The 18,313-nt window shown below is 53.1% G+C and overlaps 4 protein-coding genes across 4 annotated transcripts; all 4 read right to left on the bottom strand.

Annotated features, from left to right (window-relative positions):
* Nucleotides 1–513: 513 nt before the first annotated feature.
* Nucleotides 514–2,965, bottom strand: L3040_002639 (uncharacterized protein; the record flags this gene model as incomplete). Its single annotated transcript, XM_007290548.2, has 3 exons — nucleotides 514–1,546; nucleotides 1,664–2,370; nucleotides 2,441–2,965. 3 exons carry the CDS (start codon nucleotides 2,963–2,965, stop codon nucleotides 514–516), a joined length of 2,265 nt encoding a protein of 754 aa, XP_007290610.2.
* A 1,981-nt stretch (nucleotides 2,966–4,946) lies between these two features.
* On the bottom strand, nucleotides 4,947–10,324 carry L3040_002638 (uncharacterized protein; the record flags this gene model as incomplete). The annotated part of the gene is made up of 4 exons (XM_007290549.2): nucleotides 4,947–8,505; nucleotides 8,561–8,664; nucleotides 8,740–10,208; nucleotides 10,303–10,324. The coding sequence occupies 4 exons, from the start codon at nucleotides 10,322–10,324 to the stop codon at nucleotides 4,947–4,949; spliced, it is 5,154 nt and encodes a 1,717-aa protein (XP_007290611.2).
* Nucleotides 10,325–12,562: 2,238 nt separating this feature from the next.
* Nucleotides 12,563–15,976, bottom strand: L3040_002637 (uncharacterized protein; the record flags this gene model as incomplete). The annotated part of the gene is made up of 1 exon (XM_007290550.2): nucleotides 12,563–15,976. One exon carries the CDS (start codon nucleotides 15,974–15,976, stop codon nucleotides 12,563–12,565), a length of 3,414 nt encoding a protein of 1,137 aa, XP_007290612.2.
* Nucleotides 15,977–16,443: 467 nt separating this feature from the next.
* L3040_002636 (uncharacterized protein) lies at nucleotides 16,444–17,428 on the bottom strand (the record flags this gene model as incomplete). The annotated part of the gene is made up of 3 exons (XM_007290551.2): nucleotides 16,444–16,746; nucleotides 16,833–17,140; nucleotides 17,224–17,428. 3 exons carry the CDS (start codon nucleotides 17,426–17,428, stop codon nucleotides 16,444–16,446), a joined length of 816 nt encoding a protein of 271 aa, XP_007290613.2.
* Between the last annotated feature and the right edge of the window lie 885 nt (nucleotides 17,429–18,313).

Here is an 18,313-nt window from a genome sequence, read left to right as displayed (position 1 = left end):
ATCGGGAGATGGCTTTTTTAGGGGCGGGGGGGAGGATTTGACGATTAAATGTGAAGAGTGTGGAATCTAGGCATGAATGGATGGATGGCTGGATGGATGATGAGGTAATGTGATATTTAAACTCAATTTAAATCTCCATCGCGGCGGCGAGAAGTGAAGACACCTAGCTACCGCCCACCGAACTCCCTTCTTTCCCACCATCGTCATCATCCAATAACCAGTCTCTTGAACGCAGAGAATTCCAATCGCGGCTATGCTTTGTCCCCGGGCCGAGATCCGATACCGATTGATCCCAATGCGGAATGCGGACTGCGAGTGTAAATCCAATGCGTGCCGAGTGCATCTGCCCCGGTGTGGTATCTAAACCCCCCTTTCTTCCCCAGACCCCGGATAATGAATATTGAGAGACGCTGAAAAACAGGAAGAAGAAAAAAAAGGATGGGGAAAAAACCCAGCGCAGAAATCCCAGCGCGCAGAGCCCATCCTCTCTTACTCTCTCGCCAAAAACACCCCTCAGACAACCATCTGGTCGCCACCAAGCCCGAGTATCTCCTCCAGCCCTCTCATCTCCTCCGCGATCCGCTCTTCATTAACATTCTCCGCCTCGCACACGCGACACCCACAGCCTCGATCAAACCACTTATCCAACCAGGCGCGCTTGCCAGGCCTCCCCCCCTCGACATCCTCGCTAGTGCCCGCCTCGCCCAGGGGGTCACCGATGTACGAGATCGTGAGCTCCTCGCCGGGCAGGATGTCGCGGGCCGCCGTGCACCACACGGCGCTGCACCCCGGCTGCAAGACCTCGCCGCCGTAGCCCTGGAGCCACTGGATGTCGACGGCGCCGTCGGGGGGCGCGCCGTGCCACGACGTGTTGGGCTCGCATGAGTGGTTCAGGAAGAGGAAGCGGGTGTTGAAGTTCATCATGCGGCATGTGGCGCCGGCGAGCGTCGTCGCTGCCATGTCGGCGTTGTTCTCCAGGCGCCAGAGAATCGTCTGGATGACCTCGGGCGTCCAGGCGGCGTCGCGGAAGATGTTGACGCCGAGCTGCTGCAGCATCTTGGCCGGGGCGGTGACGTTCTCAAAGTAGTGCCACTCGTAGTTGATGTCGTGGGCTGTGGGCACCTTGGTTGGCGGGGGGTAGTTGGCGGTGGCGCGTGCGATGAGGGGGTGTTGGAGGGGGTGGCCTTTGTACTGCTGGTCGGCGAGGATGATGGCGATGATGCGGAGGAAGAGGGCTGACTTCCAGCGGGATCCTATATAGATACCCTTCCTCTTCTCCGGCTTTGCTGGGGAGGGGGTTTCGTAGACCCAGTCGAGATCGTGTCCGCAGAGTACCTTGTGGTAGCCTTCTGTTGCAGTCTTGTAGCACTCGGGACTGCAGTAGATAGCTTTCCTGCATGAAGAGCAAGGGATCGGGGGCTGCCGTAGGTACTGATTGGCGAGACTTCCATGGCAGGCATCACAGTGCCTGAAACTGCTCGACGGCACATTCGATACCCCGGTGATGGACTTGTCCAGAATGACAAGCTCCCCTTTCTCAATAAGTCTGTAATAATCAGCTGCTGTCTATGGAAATCACCGAAACAAAGATCTGAAACAAAGATAAAAAGAACAAGAAGAAGAAAGAAAGAAAGAAAGAAAAAGAAAACAAAACAAAACGAACCGAGTGGCAAATATCCCAAGAGGACCCATGTCCTCACCCTCCCTCGCCACCTTGGGCTTCGCACCCCCAAACGCAACAGCCTTTATCTCGCACGAGCCCCTAGACGCATCCTGGAACTGCTCGTTGACCAGTCTTAAGGTCCCCGGTGTGCGTCTGTAGAGGCTATCATCAAGCCAAGGATACCTCTTCTGAAAGATCTTGCCCGTCCGGGTCCGCTCTAGCAGATCCCGATTGTCGATCTTGAAAACAACACCGGACTCCTTCATCAGCTCGCAGCGGTCGAGGAAGCCACTCTTCAGATCGTCCTGCAACTCCAGAATCGCCGTATCGTCCGGGTAAAGCTTTCGCGCCTTCTTGGCCTCAAACAGCCCGTCCCAGAAGGCAGCCGTGCCGCCTAGACCTACCAGGAGCATGATGTACGCCTGGCGGTGGAGGTACGACAGCTCTTCCTGTAGTTTCTCGATGTCGGAGCCAGGGTGTCGGAATGCCAGGGCGTTGTACACGTGCATCCCAAGCTCTGAGATGGGCTGTTGGAATGCAGCCTCGACGAGGAGTAGAGCTCGGTGGGCGTTTGCAGCAGCGATGTCTAGGAAGCCGAGACGGGTGTCCACCTGAGCGAGTTCAATCCAGCGGGCCGGATCGTAGCAGAGCAGGCCAAGGTCGTGAACCAGAGCCTCGCGGTACTTGATCATGCTGTCGAGATCTCCCTAGGTCATGGCGAGTCAGTATAGAGAAAAGAGGGCTCCGAGGGAGGTTCGGGAGCGGGAAAAAACTTACAGTTCTCTGCATCTCCAGCAGAGAATCCACGTAGAACTGGCTGGTGCCCAGCCATTCAGTCCGAATCCCAGTGTTGGCCTCTTCCTGTGGAGAGAGCGTGACATTTGCCATTTTCAATTCTACTTCCTCTGTTGCGTCTGGAGACGCACTCGCAATGTCCGCAGGGACGGCGTTCTCAGGCAGGCTTGGACTCTTTTTTGTATGCGGGCTCTCCACATCTGAAGAAGTATGAACCTGCTCGACATCAGGCGAGATCTGGAAAATTGGCGCTGTTGATTTTGTTTGCTCCCGATTCTGCTCATTGGCATCATCATACAAACTCGCAAACACCGACTTGATCTTTTTGGTCTTTTTGCTTGCCGCCTTCTTGTTGATGGTCTTCTCCGTGATCTTGGTCTGCTTGCTGGACGGTGAGACGGGCAATGTGTTTGTGCTTGTTCCCAGAGAGTTGGGATCGATAGGTGTAGCGTTTGCAAATCGTCCCCACACAGAGGTAAGGTGAGCCGGGGTGTTGAATTGATCCATTTTAAGTTTTGGAAGTCTACGAGAGGAATGGATTGCTGTGTGTTGTGAGGTATCCAAAAGACTGAGTGAGGAACGGAAGAGTACTCGAATTTGAAAGGGCAGGAAGGTGACCGAGTCCAACTGCAGGCGTCGGCTTGCTGATGTTTGCTGATTGTGGTCGGTCCGGACAGGGTAGATGATAAATAGGTTTGCAAGACGGGTTGAGGGTTAAGTCTGATGAGAAGAGGAGTAGCAAGAGGGTGTACAGAGGCCGGAGTGGTACTGTTTGTTGGGTTTTGGATGGGAGAAGTTGTGTGGTGAGAGCTGCAGTGGATGTTGTTTTTGATGCTGCTGTATGAAGGTGGAGAGATGAAATGATAAAGGCTAGAGTGATAGATAGTGTTGGAGGATTCGAGAGGTAGAAGGATGAAAAGAAGAAGGGATGGAGGGAGGAGAAGATGGAGGGAGGAGAGGACGAGGAAGCGCCTTTATATAGAACCAATGGAGGAATTTTAGTGGAAGAATTCACCAGTCGGGTTGAGGGTGGCCGTACGTTGTCGTTAAAAATTCACCAACAGAGTGTGAAGTTGTAAGTAACCAGCTCAAGAATTCGAAAGGTGATGCTATCTGCACACGAGTGTGCTAGGTAATAGTAATCACCCATTTAATGCTAGTCTAGCCTCAGCCTTTGTTTTCTTAAGATACCAACTACACGTACTTCAGACTTGGTTATAGAGCTTATTCACTACCCAGATCACACAGAAATGAAATCTAAAGCTTTATGAATCGAATTTAGAGGTTACTAATTGAATGAAAAGAAACAAGACGAGTAACCGCATCCGGCTGAGTCACTAACGGCTGTCCGCATTGAAGATCAATCGTCACAATGCAAATGCTTGACCAAGGCTTATACGCTAGTTCGAAACTATGCTTCAACTAAATGAAATTGAATAAAAAAACAGAATTCATCCATATACTATAGTAACGACCGATTGGTTCCCTTTCCAATTGACTTACCGCTATCACTATTACGAATATTAAGAATACAGCAACGGATTCCGAATTAGCCGTATCCATTCCTAGTGAAAGTAACATTCATACGATCATGATCTCTTAGAAACTCCATAAACCCACTCAAGCAATCGTCCATGGATCTCTTCACCTTCTAATATCCGTCTTGATACCTAAGAAGAGAGCCCAGGGATAAACAAACAACAAGAAGCGAGATACCCCAGTAGACAATAACCAAAGATCCATTGAGCCTAGCGCCACCCAGTATATAAAACCTCTCTCTCCCTCTCCAATCTATGAAACTCAAACCCATACAAAATTCATCCGAAACCTATCAAAAGCTGGCGGGGAAAAAAAAAAGGGGGGGGGGTTTGTATACCTACTTATAAACCAATAATTCTAGACATGATCCAAACTGAAAAAGCTACAGTAACTCAATCACCCCTTTTCGCTTTTTGACAAAACCAAACCGGGCTATTCTACACAAACTACAATCCACCAAACGACAAACAATAAACAGGCGTTGAGACTACCCACCAAAAGATGCTAGCATGCTTTAATATGGAGAAGGGTATAGAGTGGATTATGAAGGATACAGAATGAATCGTGTGGGATTTGCAGATATTGATTGACTTGATATAGGTTCAGTAGTTACTGTACCGCCGGTATCAAACTTCAGTGAAATCTACCTCATCCAATCTTACCTACCCCATTTATCGATCGATTGATCTCTTCGCCTTCATCTCTTGCCCTTTTATCTGATCTGGTCCTGTATTTTTTTTATAATCGTTCCATTTCGTCATCGTATCTCTCATATGCTTAATATTACTAATATAAATATCAACATCAACATCAACATCAAAACCAAAACCAAAAATGGGTATCCTTAAATCACTCCACCTCCCCCTCCACCTCCTCCGCCCACTCCCTCCTCTCATCCTCTTCCCCTTCATCCTCGTCCTCATACGCAATACTCCCACTCAGCCAAAATCTAAGGGATAGCATTCAGCTCCTCCCTCTGCCTCAGATACTTCTTCGCCAGCTCGTCGCCCCCCAGCGCAGACGCCTCCATCCAATGAAACGCCACACACATCACCCTCCCATCACCCCTCTCGCCCTCCCCTCCACCCCCACCAGCACCTCCACCCCCACCTCCTCCTCCCTTCCCACCACCACCGTGCATTTCCAGCACGCCCTTCTTGAACGTGTCCCCGGGCCGGCTCAGCGGCAGCGTGACGCGCTCCACCAGCTCCGGATGGGTGAGGTAGAAGATGGCCAGCTCCCGCTCCGCGACGGGATCCCCTTCTTTCGCCGTGATGGTCCACATCCGCGCCGCTTCTTGCATGCTGTATTTCATCAGCTCGCCGCTCGCCGTCGTGTGCTCGGCGGGAATCGCAGAGGCGGCCGAGGAGGAGGATTTGTTGGCCCGGGTGGACGTGTAGTGCACGACGACCTCGTCGGCAATCTCAATCATCGTGCGGCACACATCTTGCTTCAATCCCAACGCCGCCAGACCGGCGTCCCAGAACGCCTTCCCGCGCTCCGTTTTATCGAGCACCTCGACGGGCACGAAGGAGGCTATGAACTGCAGGTCGCGGAATAGGGTCTTGGGCCGTATCTCGGCATCGCGGAATAGATCCTGCAGCACGTCGACGATCATGTCGGTGCTGGCTGGATTTGCGGCGGCGGGTGAGGAGCGCAGGATGGGGTCTGGTTGGGACAGTGTGTGCGACCGACGCTCCTTGCAGTTGTCGATCGCCTGCTCGAGGGTTTTGGCGCGGGGATTGGCGGTGTTGGTGTCGCTGTGCCCGAAGGCGTTGATATGGGTGACGGAGGGGGACTGGGGGGCTGCCGTCAGTGGCTCTTGACGCAGGCGAGAACGGCGGGGGGGCGAAGGGGTGAGGTAGGCGATGATGAGTTGTTCTAGTTCGAACAGGGCATTGAGCTTACTGTAGGGGTTGGGGTGCACGGAGAACATGCGTAGGAGGCGTTGGAAGGCTTTGCGGTAGGGAAAGTCAGGGGAGTCTAGCTCTTTGGACACGGCTTTGCGGGCGTTGACCCCGTTCTGATCGCTGGTTGAGCTTTCGGTGGTAGAAGGGACATCTGGCGGGCCGTGTTCTGTAGACCGTGAACCGGCTGACGAGGCACCTCTTTCCATTCTTGCACTCAGATAGTCGGGGTTCTCGGAAGGTGGCTCGGCTTTCTGAGCATTTCTCAGGTCCCTCATACTCTTCTTCTTTCCCAGTGTACGCGTTCGCATCTTCCTTCGGGCCTTCCGCTCGGCACGCTCTTTTCTCTCCATACAGTCCTCGCCCAGCGGTCCAGAGAACCAAGAGTCCGTCTCGCTCCCCCTTGCAAAGACAAGGGCCCCAAGATCGCTGATCAAGAGACTGGTAAGAGTCTGCTTCAAGTCCGACAGAAAGCTCTGCTTCGCCAAGCTTGCGCGCTCCTCTCTCATCGTTACCGTCTCGTTCATCGACGACGAGGAGGTACCAGGGCGATGATGGCTGCTGATACTCGTCGTTGGCGATTGCGCTCGGGTTTGGAAAGGCGACCAAAATGTAGTCGTAGAATCAACTGTCAGAACCGTACTAGCAGCGCCAAAGTAATCCTGGGAGTCCATCAGGTCCCCAGCAGTGCTCATCCTTGGCATGCTGTACCTGCCAGAATCAAAGCTCTGCTGGGAGGTGTTCCTTGCGGACATGGACCGGAGATCTCGAAGGCCAGGACCCGAGCGGTTGAAGTCTGTTGTGCTACGGAGTCCGCGGCGGCCTGTATCTGTATCGTCATCTCCGGATGGATTGGGAGACCCGAGACTACCGAGGAACATGTCGCCTTTCTGTCGACCGCTGTCCAACAGTCGCTTGTCGCGGTAATACAGTTCGCTCGACCACAACACCGGGCCTTCCATAAGATTGTCGCCAACCAGCTTGTTAATGCAAGCTCCAATCTCCAAGCAGAATCTGTGGATCCGCTCCTCGCCCTTACAGAAGTTTTCGATGCCAAATTGAGTCAACCAGCGCGACGTCTTCTCCGACTGTTCATCAGACAGCTTATTGGGTCCGCCTTGGTCGTCGCTAGCGGCCATCATATGCATCACCTGCGCCTCCGTCTTCAGAAGAAAATTGTTCGTAGATGTCTTGGAGATATTCCGGGGTCGGGTTCCCACAGGTGGAGGGTGCGTGGCTTTCTTTGGCGACGCCATACACTTCAAGGCAATCGCAATATTCCGTGCTCCCTCGTAAGCGGCCGAGTTCTTTACATCAGTGACATACCACATCTTGTCTCGAATCGCCTTCAAGCCCTTCATCATCGATTCGATGGTCACATCGTGACGCTCTTGAGATTGCTTCAGCCACACCAGCCAGGCGTCATACTCTTCGACGGCACTGGTTGAGCGCCGGATCGAGTCGCGTGGACCTCGTGAAAAAATGCTCAGGAGCGAAGCGAAGCCGTCCCGTTTCAGGGAGGGAGATGAGAGCTGGTGGAGCTGGTTCAGCGTCTTCCACCAGAGATGCGCGTTAACAAAGTCTGACTGTGCCTGGCATTGCGCTACGGCCGCTTCTAGCATCGTGATCAGCACAGAAGGGGCTTCCTTGTCCTTGTCGCTATCAGAATCGTGGCGCAACTTCGACGATGGCTTGGGGTCTTTGAATGTGGCGATATCTTGGATGCGGTATGGATTCCTGGACTGTGTGTGGGCTGGTAGCCCAGGTCGGCTGAGGTACTTCTTCCTCGGACTCTCCAAAGCGGATGTCCTATTACTGAAGGTTTCCGACTCGGCCGTGGGGTTCAGAGACTGGGGAATCTCATAGTCCTCTACTAACTTCAACACAGAGTTGCGTAGCTGGTGATAGTCTTTATCTAGATCAGACCGGGAGCCGATAGTATCGTCGTCGGAGTCGCTACTCGTCGTGAACTCTTCCTCGTCGCCATCCTCATCAGGATCATGAGGCAGCTGGTGAGACAACGACTGGCCATCCGGGGACATGAAAAGCACGGTCCAATGCTCGGCACAAGGATGGCAAGCTCCAGAAACTCCTTCGGTACCCAAGGTCTGGGTCATCTCATAGATCGCAACACGTAATTCAAAGCCATCATCCTCGTAATTGACGGATCTACTCTTGATGTTCTCCTCTAGGAGAGGCTCACGCGACGTCGTAAAGTCGCTGATCACGGAGGAACCGCTGTTGCTAATGACAGAGACATTGTCAAAAGCATTGCGTGGAGCAGTGATAGGGCTAGACTGGAAGATGGTAGACATCCCCGAAACGGAAGATGCCGAAGAGCGTATACTACCAAAGCTTATATCTCTTGAGAGCGAGCTGGAGACTGGCCGCTTCTCTGGGAAGAGGGAGTTGACCATGGTGATCAAGTCCGACGGGCCCATGACCAGGTACGGATGTACCTCAACCGTCTCCCTCAGGGATGTAATGGACCTCGCGGGGAGCAGCTTTGCCTTGGATTTGGACGGCCGACTTGGCCGGAAGCGGGCCATGATGTTCTCGATGTGTGATTTGACAGCAAGTGGTGTTGATACGGTATCTCTCCTAAAGCAGGCGTAAGTCTACGATCGTGACTGGAAAGAGAGCTCGGATCGCGCACCAAAGCATGTCTGCCACTAGCTTATGCGCTCTCATGATGACCTCCTTGAGAATCTTTTGGCGACCGTATTCGGTTATGTGATACTCGGCCATCATCCCATAGGACTGCAAGGTCAGCCTCTAGATCCGGGGGAGGAAAATGGTGGGGGGGGGGGGGGGGGGGGAATTGGAGCAACGCACCTCTGGATGGATAACTGCGCCGAGGAGGAAAACGGAAAAGAGCCATTTGGAGACGAAGAATTTCCTGGTGGAGAAATGCAACTTGGGATCAAGTTTGCGCAAAATAGCATTTCCAAGTTCTATAAGGCCTTCGGGGATACCACCTTCTCCGGGGTCATCCACGACCTCAAAAAGCCCTTGAACGGCTGCATCATAAAACTCATCCGCTGCTATAGTATCCTTGGTGTTCCGCGGCTCAACATGGATGCGGGTGCCTGCCTGGTCCTCGGCCTTCTCCAAAAGGAACGCTCCATCCTCGAGGATCTTCATGAGGTACCACTCCATATTACTCTTTCCGGACCAATCCCGCATCGCGGTCCAAACATTCAGAACACAGCAGATAAAGGGGTCCGTCCCGGTCTTGCCCATGGTAATCAGCTTCGCGCAAGTGGCAGCCCACACGTCTGTCCGGCGCAGATCCTCGCCGGAGTCTGGGCCCGCCGAGTTGGCAAAGCAAGTATGAATCAAAGCAGACAAGGGATCATGACGCTGAAAGGAAAGCAGACGCTCAACTGGGGAAGGTATATGCGCGGACGCGCGATGGGCGCTGGAGACATGGCCTTTCGAGCGCGGGTTATGGTACGGCAGCACCGTGTTGATGCTCTCCAAGCCCTGGTGGAATACCAACAAACCCGACAGTTCCTGGGGGGTTAGGCTGCAGATCCGACTGGCTAGGTAGTCCGGATTTGTCCTGATCTGGGTCAAAAATTTGAGTAAGCTTTCACGCGAACGCTGGGGGATTTCATGCATGAACGTAGAGGAGGAGAGGGTTCTGGGCTCGCCTCCCGCACCGGGAGATGCGCGGCAGGCCTCCAGGTCTGTTTCCAAGAGGGCGAAGCGGCGGGTCGCGTCGCATGAGTTCCGCACATCATGGATAGCGTTGTAGAGGCTGGCAAAGCTCTTCTTCTCGTCGGCCCTGAAATTGTCAACCAGCGTCCGATTCGCCAGCTCTCCGCATCGTACCAGACGCGCCGAGATGGCGGTTGACACCAGCGATCGCTGTAGCCGGACGCGAGAATGGGTTCTCTTCCTCTCTTGGTATGTAGACAGCCGGACGAGGTGCGCCAACTCTTCCAAGGTTGTGTTGGCTGTCGCGGCCGTTACAGCGGGAAACTGTGGGTTCATATACTGGGAGACATCTTGAAGTAGAGGAAGCTGGGGCAGCTTGGTGGGAGTGGCAGGGGCTGGGGGTTCTGGCTGGGGCTGGCTCTGGGTCGCATCTCTTCTACGAGTTGTTGCAGGTGCAGGAGAGGGAGAGGAGCGTCTTCTGGTGCTGCTCCGGGTCGTCTCACCATCAGTGGGCTCTTGGTAGGACGTGGGAGGTCTATTGGGGCTGCGGGATGGAAATCGAGGGTGGGGCACTGTGGTGTTTCCAGGTGGAGATGGCGTTGGACTTCGCGACGATAGCTGGGTGATAGTAGGAGAGACGGCTGTCGAGTTTGGGCTGTCAGTATATATGAAAATATGGATAGACAAGCGCGCAGGAAGTCAGTAGCCAAAGCAAGAGAGCCGAACGAAACCTACGGTCGCGCTGCATTTGTATCATGGCTCCATCGGGAGCTGGGCTCGCGGCGACCTCGAGCTTCGCAGCGTCGAGATGCTACAAGTGAGCAAACAAGAGGGAGGACGATGGTAAGAAGGAAATGGGATGCTCGACGGCGACACGAAGCTCTGCTCTCTCTCTGGGATGCGACCTCTGCTTGCTGGAGAGGGGCGGGGCGGGGAGATAAGAAGCTGGGCAAACATCGGGCGTGGACAACGACAACAACAAGGATTGGCGACGACGAGAATCTGTCTGGGAGGGAGGAGGAAGGGTCCGGGTCAGGGTGAGGATGAGGGTGGAAATGAGGGTGAAGAGGAGAGAAGGGAGTGATGGACATGGACATGGATATGTAGATGAGTAAGTAATACAGTCCTGCCATACATTCATTCCTTCAGTCGCCTTTCTTTGCCTTTGCCTTTGCCTTTGCCTATGCCTCTTTGCCTCTTTGCCTCTTTGCCTTAGCCTTTGCCTGAATCCGCTGCCACTCTCACACTGCCGCTGACAGATGGGGAGGATTTGTTGGCAAACTGGCGCCAGGGACCAGGACCAGGACCAGGAGATTGATTCTCCACCCCAATCACGGCCCTGGAGCCAGCGCAGTAGGGACCGAACCAGGATCACGAGGATCACCGCATGCGCTGCGCTCTCTGCTGTCCGTCCATAAGATCGAATCGAGAGACAGATGGACGAAGAGCCGGAAACACTCGACTCGGGCATACAACTTATATCGCTGTCGCTGTCGCCGTCACCGTCACCAACGCCGTGGCCTCGGCCTCTTTCAGCCGCCCGCAGATCTAGCCAGCCAGCCATGCAGATGTCATGCATAGGCTACTGGACCACAAGTACCGTCCCACAAGCCTCCTTGCGCGTGCCACGCTGGCCGAACCCCAATGTTTGTGGTGTTTGCCCTGGAAACAGTACTTCTTCTGGCATCTACCTTGGAAGTTGGTACGAGGGAATCAGAGATGGGGACAGACAACTGGCTGGGACCGGTCTTGGGAATGGATGCTCGGGACTGGGGACTGGAGGACAAGAAAAGAAGGGATGAGACGTCCCGTCCCTATCATCGACCCACGCACGTACCAGAGAAGCAAATGCAGAAAAGAAGCGTCGTCGAGTGAGAGGTAGAGCAGAGCAGAGCAAAAGTACCGGTAGCTGCTTGCCAGCACATACTGCCTTAGTCCGAGGCTGCCGATCATGCACCTATCCACACTGTGCCTATCCACTCGTTGTGTTTTCTGGACTCGATATGGATATGCATGTATCCTGTAAGCCAAATACGCGACCTGCTTTAAAGCTAGCACGGTGGATAGGTACCGGTATATCTACGGAGTACATAGGTAGCGATTCCGATATCTAACTTGAGAGGTGCAATTATGCTGTCGATACGTCACCTCTAGCTAGCTTCACAACAGATTAGATATCGTCTTTTTTAATGTCGCCTTTAGTATGATATTAATACAAAAGTTCTGTATAATTAAGGAATTTCTTCTCTTTTCAAACAGACCCGCATAAACAAAGAGCGAATGAGAAGAGGAAGGGGAAACGTGATTCGCAATGTCGGTGTCGGCGCAGTGCACTAAGCCTATGTCACGCGTCATCTTCGGCATTTATTTTATTGCAATATAGATACAGAAGTCAAACACGCCCTCATCGAACTCGTAAATGAGTCCGACAAACAGCAATTTGGCGCAGAGGAAGCGCGCGGGGCTCATAACCCTGAGGTCCCAAGATCGAAACTTGGAATTGCTATATTCTACTTTTGGATCTGTATGCTTTTTCGTTTCTCGGGGGCAGGAGCGGGGTGGCTCATTGTGAGTTTTTTTTTTTTTGCTTTTTTTTTTTTTGGTTTTCGGAAAATCCATCTTATGTCCGACGCTAGCCGGTCGTAAGCGCCGTAAGCGAAACTGCTTTTCGACTTCATACCTTGAATCGCCCAAAGATTCTTCTATCAGTTACCGACACGACTTGAAGGACACGCCAATCAATTTTTAGCCCTGGATATCATACACGTCTGTTATCTCAGTGCTAGGAAGTCGACGGCTATTTTTGGTACTGCGACCTGCGTGCATGGTCCGGAGCAAGGTCTGATCAGCCAGCGACTCTCCTAGAAGCCATCACCATATATTTCGAGCCTCTGCAACGATACCATCAAGTCTCTTAGAGGTCACTACCTCATACTTCATGCTTCCCCTTGGAACTAAACCACGACTCGTCGAATACAGTGCTTCCTATCCACCCTCATGCATCGCCAAAGACCAAGAGACTCTGGACCCGGATCCCGCCAAACCCACGTTGGCGCAACAATCCCCGGCCACGATGCCAGGGAAATTCAGCAACGACCATGATGCTAACTCTCTTCATCTCGACGTCCGCCCTGGCCAAAAGTTGCAAGATCGCACAAAGCGTCCTGCCCGAGGAAAGAACGTCATCCACGACCACGACCGACCCGGCCTTGGGAACCATACCAATCTCCATCTCGATCTGCCTGCCTCGTGGGCTCTCGGCACCAGATATGTAGGACGATGGCTTGCTCTCTGAGACGGTCGGTGGAGGGAGTTTGCCAGCTTCGCGTATCAATACCAACGGCACCTTGACCTGGGACGCCAGACTGGGAGCAAAGATAAAGCCACCCGCCTCGCAACATGCAATTGCACCCACCTCAGACCATTCTCCAGCGAACTGCTGTTGAAATTGAGATGTGCAAAGCCCTAATCCACCTTTCTTTTGGGCAATGCCAAGCACGTGACGGAATCCGATACCTGGGCATGGGAAGTCGGGCACCTGGCGAACCATTTGGTTGAGTCGGTGGAGGTCCTCGTGAACGAGTGGAAGCAAGTATTTCTCAGCAAAGAACTTGACCGCGTCCGCGGTATTCTTTTCATTCTCGAAGACCAGACTAGGACAATCATGCAAGCTCGTGTCCTCAGTTTCATCGGTACTGCTGCCACGAGCTTTCCGGGTTTCTTCACTGGCTCTCACCCGGACTTCAAGTACCCTACTACCCACGACCAGATGTGAGAAGGCTACGAGCGGCGCCTCGTCTCTCATGCCCGTAATAAAGAGCACATCAGTATCAACAGCTCCACGGACCAAATCCTGAAAATGATCTTCCGGTCGACGAGGTCGTCGCCGCCCCTGCTCTTCGAAGAAGGCCGTCAGCGCTGGCCGATGCTGCTCCTTGTAATCACGGTCCGAGAAGATTCGCCCCAGATCTGCACCTGTGGCAGCCGCATATTCTCGCTTAGTTGCGTCGCTGATGCTGACGACGTGTGCACGGAAACACAGACTCTTGAAAACCTCAACCCACACGCCAGCACAATAATCCTTTCCTGCACAGCTCTTCCCGGTCACGAGGATGATGAGCTTCTGCGCAATTGGGTTCTCAGGGAGTGGACAGGCGTAAGCCAACACGTTATGCGGGTCGAATCTGCGCTTGAGACGGGCGAGGCGTGGCAAGTTTAGACCGAATGTCTTTGTCGCCAGAATCGCGTCTCGAGGGTCCGGTCCCAGGTCAGCACCGTAGACCCCAGTGCTCAATGGGAGCAGTTTCTCGGCGACGCTGTACACCCATCGAACGGAAGCTTGGGCGGCTGTACTGCCATCCTGATCCCTGGACCAGACGCCAGTGATTACACAGGCGTAGGTCCAGGTTCGACAGCCGAAGGCAGATGTGCCAGGGTCAACATATCTTGCTTTGCCGCCGCCTTCAAGCAAGTGGAGGTAGCATAGAGGCGAGGGACGCGCTCGAATGGCATTGACGAGAACCGTGACAACATTCGCCGCTCCGATGTCTCTCAGAAACAAACATCGCTTGAACGAAGAGGTTTTACCGCTCCCATGTCCTCCGTGCAAATCTGATACGTACATGTCAGCGTCGAAAATCCCGATACTGTCAACGGTCTTGAGGTTGTCATTCGAGTCTAGAAACGAACATTGGGGCGTGGGCTTGGGCTTGGGATTCTCGGGGATGCAGTCAGATGAGACCACTTCGAACGCGGAGACGCCCAGATGCAGCTGCTTGTCGTCCCAGTACAGATATACGTCTGTACAACAACTATTCGGAAGAACGCCAACCACACTGGCTTCGAGTTCACTAAGCTTATTCCGAGCCTCATCATCGTTGGCTAGTGGGATGACCCAGCTTCGAACGGAATATGTCGGGGCTTCGTAAGCTTTGAAAGTAACGCTCATGACAATGCCAAAGTTCGTCCCGGCTCCTCTTATTGCCCACAGCAGATCCGCTTCGTTGTCTGGACGCACCGCACCCACAGGCCAATACTGTCTTGGTACCTCGCCGACACACATGATCTGCGCGGACTCGACGCTGACCACTATAGCACCAACAATGGAATCGCATGCGAGCCCGTGCAGCTTCGTCAGATGTCCTATCCCGCCTTGTAGATACAGGCCTGCACCCACACTCGCTCGGGCTCCCAACGGCACGGTCAACCCGGCGGCCATGCTCCTTCGGATAACGTCTCCTGTCTTGCAGCCACTCTCGACCATAATGAATGCACCAGGCTTTAACCCAGCTTCTCCGCAACCCATGTCGTCCTTGAAAATATGCATCTGATCAAAGGCGCTCATATCAACCGAGACGACGTTTGGCCAGAGACAGTTTCCACTGTGCCCTCCACCGAGAACGGTCAATCGGAAACCATACTTCAGCGCCCATTCCACGCATCTCTGGACGTGACTAATTTCTGTCGGCCTCATAATCGTCGCCGGGCGGCGTAAGCGAGCTTCCCAGCTCTTGACCAACAGGCCTTCTGCCGCCGTCGGCACCTGATCTGTCAGCTCGGACAACTTGTCCGAATGCCGGCTAAATGTAGCCATGATAGTAGGCGAGTCGAAAAAGAGTTCTCCTGGGCGGGTGGCATCACGACGACCTAAATCCCGGCACACCTTCCGCCAACAAACTCGACAGTTCATGTCAGCATGTACAGCCAGCGCGACTCGCGCTGCGACGAAGGGAGTGAAGCTATCCAGTGACCCATCCTCATCTGCTACGCTGGCTACCCCTGTAGGATATGAAGCTGTGCGGTGGCATACCAAGCCATCAAGGCAAAGTGTTCCCTCGCGATGAAAGACCACCACCACTCCGTCTGTTGAAAGCATCCCCAGCGCCTTCTCGATGAACTTTCGTTTGTGCTTCATGCCATACATGCTGTGGCAGAATAGGATGATGTCGTATTGCTCTTCGATGGCACCTCTCCCCTTGTTGGGACCACATTCTAGGTCGAAGGGACGTCGATGTATGGTGAATGGAGTATCCAGAGAAGAAAGTGGTCCCTCCTTCTCGGAGCCGTCGCAGATCCACTTCTCCAGCCTCGCCGCAAACAGCCCGTTAGGCTCGAACGCAGTGTATCTTCTGATCTTACCCCTCAAGTGCACAGGGAGATGTCCAAGTAGGCTCTTTGGACCAGGTCCAATCTCCAGCACCGATACACGTTCATGTGCACTGAGGAGAGGTGCTAGCTGCTGGCACAGCTGAGGAATGATGAAATGCCGATACGTTTCTATTTCAGAGCCCTGCAACAGGGTCTCGAAGCCGGCACTGTACTCTGTATCTGTCAACCGCCGTCCCAGAGACCATGCTCTTGCCGAGGCTTCCCCCGTGAGAGCCTGCTTTAGGGTGTCGAGATTGACCATCTTGATCTTGGTGTGCAGCAATCTTGCAACTACCTGTGACGAGGGGAAGATTTCAAAGGTCCAGAATTTTCTCCTTTTTGAAGCGGCTCTGAAGGTTTTATGCCAACTGAGTAGTGGATGACTCTAAAAAGATTGCCTTTGATGGTAGATGCATACACGAAGTGGTGCTTGCTCTTATACCTGAAAGAGAAATCTTTGCATTTATAGCAAGCTTGTTCAATGGCAACGAGTGGGTGGCTGCTTGTCAAACGGTCCAAATGTCTTTCAAACTGGATGCTGGCTGCAATCAGATTGTCAGAGTTCTTTGTAACTCTTGTTCAGTTACCTTACAGTTTGCGCCTAGTCGGCTGACTGGGAACCACTTTCTTTCTAATGCTATCCTATCCAAGTTCTCAAAAACTTGAATATTTTGCTTCCCTCCCGGGTTTTTTTTTTTTTTTCCAACTTCTTCTACGCACAAAATCCCATCATGTCCTTCCAATAAGCCTCAGAAATTCCTCCCTAGCCTTAGCGCTCTGCTTCAAACACCCCAGCATACAACTCGTCGTCGTACTCGCCCCGGTCTTCTCGACCCCACGCATCACCATGCACATGTGGCTCGCCTCCACGATCACAGCCACGCCTTGGGGCTTTAAGATCTCAAATAAGGCCGTGGAGACTTGCTTCGTAAGACGTTCCTGGACCTGCAGTCGCCGCGAGAACATGTCTACGATGCGGGCGATCTTGGAGAGGCCGATGATGCGGCTATTGGGGATGTAACCGATGTGCATCTGCCCACGACGTTAGCAAACACCATGTCTCAGGCTCTCAGAAAACTTTAACGTGGACGTGGGCGTGTGCCGAGGAGAAATCATACCTTCCCAAAGAACGGAACCAAGTGATGCTCGCACAGTGAAGAGAACTCGATATCTCTCACGATGACCAGCTCATCGTGACCTTCGTGGAAGATGGCCCCATTCAGGATCGTGCGCAGGCTCTCTCGGTAGCCCTTGGTGAAGAACAGGAGCGCCTTCGCGTATCGTTCCGGTGTGCGGCACAGCCCTTCTCGGCGGGGGTCTTCACCGATGCATTCTAGTATCGTGGCGACTGCATTCGCGAGCTTGGCTAGCTGGCGACCTTCGTCTTCTTGTTCTGTCGAGTTATTTCTGGCCTGCGCTCCGAGACCTAGGGGTTAGGTAGGTTGATGAGTTAGTTCATGGGTACGATAGAGAGGAGGGAGAGGGGGAGGGGGAGGAGGGGAGACGGACTTGGCCAGCTTAACCCTTCAATATCAATGCCGGGTGTCTCGTCGGCGAAGAAGCTGTCGGCGCGCCGCGTGGCTAGAGGCGTGAGTGGTCGTCGCGCCGCTTTGTTGGGCTGTTCCCCGTTTATCTTGCTGGAAGTGGGGATTGGGATGGGGACAGGGAGGAGGAGGCTCTTGTTCGCAATTTCAAATCTGCTGCTGCTGTCCATCTTCGCTCTCGTAGATTCCTTTTCTGAGGGAGGACTACCGCGCGACGTTATCATCACTTACCTGACCTTACCTGACCTTACCTGACCTTACCTTACCTTACTTTCACTACCTTTCCTACCACTTTTACAAAATTCCCTCCCCCGCGGTCTTTTCTTATCTTGTCTTGTCTAGTATGCTACAGTTAACCAACTGCTGATGAAGTGGAATCGAATGGATAGGCCCAGACGTTTCTCTTTATACCCTTTTTGGGGGGAGGGGGGGTTCGTTTTTGGTTCTTGGTTTTTAGTGACCTGCTGCTGCTGCTGCTGCTGGGGGATCACGATCACTCGTGTGCCCATCTCCTGCTTGTGCTTGCGACGCGTGAGCAAGCAGACAGACACTGCATGGTAGGTTAGTTCTAATCAAGCAGACCAGAGCGAAGTAGAGCGAAGCGAATTTGAGTAAAGCGAAGTTGAGTAAAGCAGAGCAGAGCAGAGCAAAGCAGACCAAACTTCAAATCGCAAACATCTCGGCCTGGCTTGGCTTGGCTTGGCAGAGCTGGCAGAGCTGGCTTGTACGTATGTACGTATGTACGTAGCTCGAGGTATGAGATGTGAGGTTGAAGAGGGAGGAAGAAGAATAGGAGACAAGGAGAGGTAGGAGAAGTGGGGGGGGGATGAATCTCGCTTCAGTATAAATACCTCGCTTAGGTATAAACACGTCGCTTGAGCATCTCGCTCAAAAATAGCTCGCTTCCATCGCTTAACTAACCCTTATTCAAAAGTTCAAAAAAAAAAAAAGGGTCTAGTGATAGAGAGGTTCCTCTTGCTCTTGCTCTTTCAGTAAGTAGCTGATGAAAGTAGCTAGCTAGCTACCCGGTTACTTTTCTCATTGTCAGAAGGTAG

Source organism: Drepanopeziza brunnea (assembly GCF_022702325.1).
Source record: "Drepanopeziza brunnea f. sp. 'multigermtubi' strain 214-2 chromosome Unknown ctg3, whole genome shotgun sequence".
Classification (NCBI taxonomy): domain Eukaryota; kingdom Fungi; phylum Ascomycota; class Leotiomycetes; order Helotiales; family Drepanopezizaceae; genus Drepanopeziza; species Drepanopeziza brunnea.
Note: the sequence above shows the minus strand (reverse complement) of the source record. Positions and strands in the feature narration are given on the sequence as shown.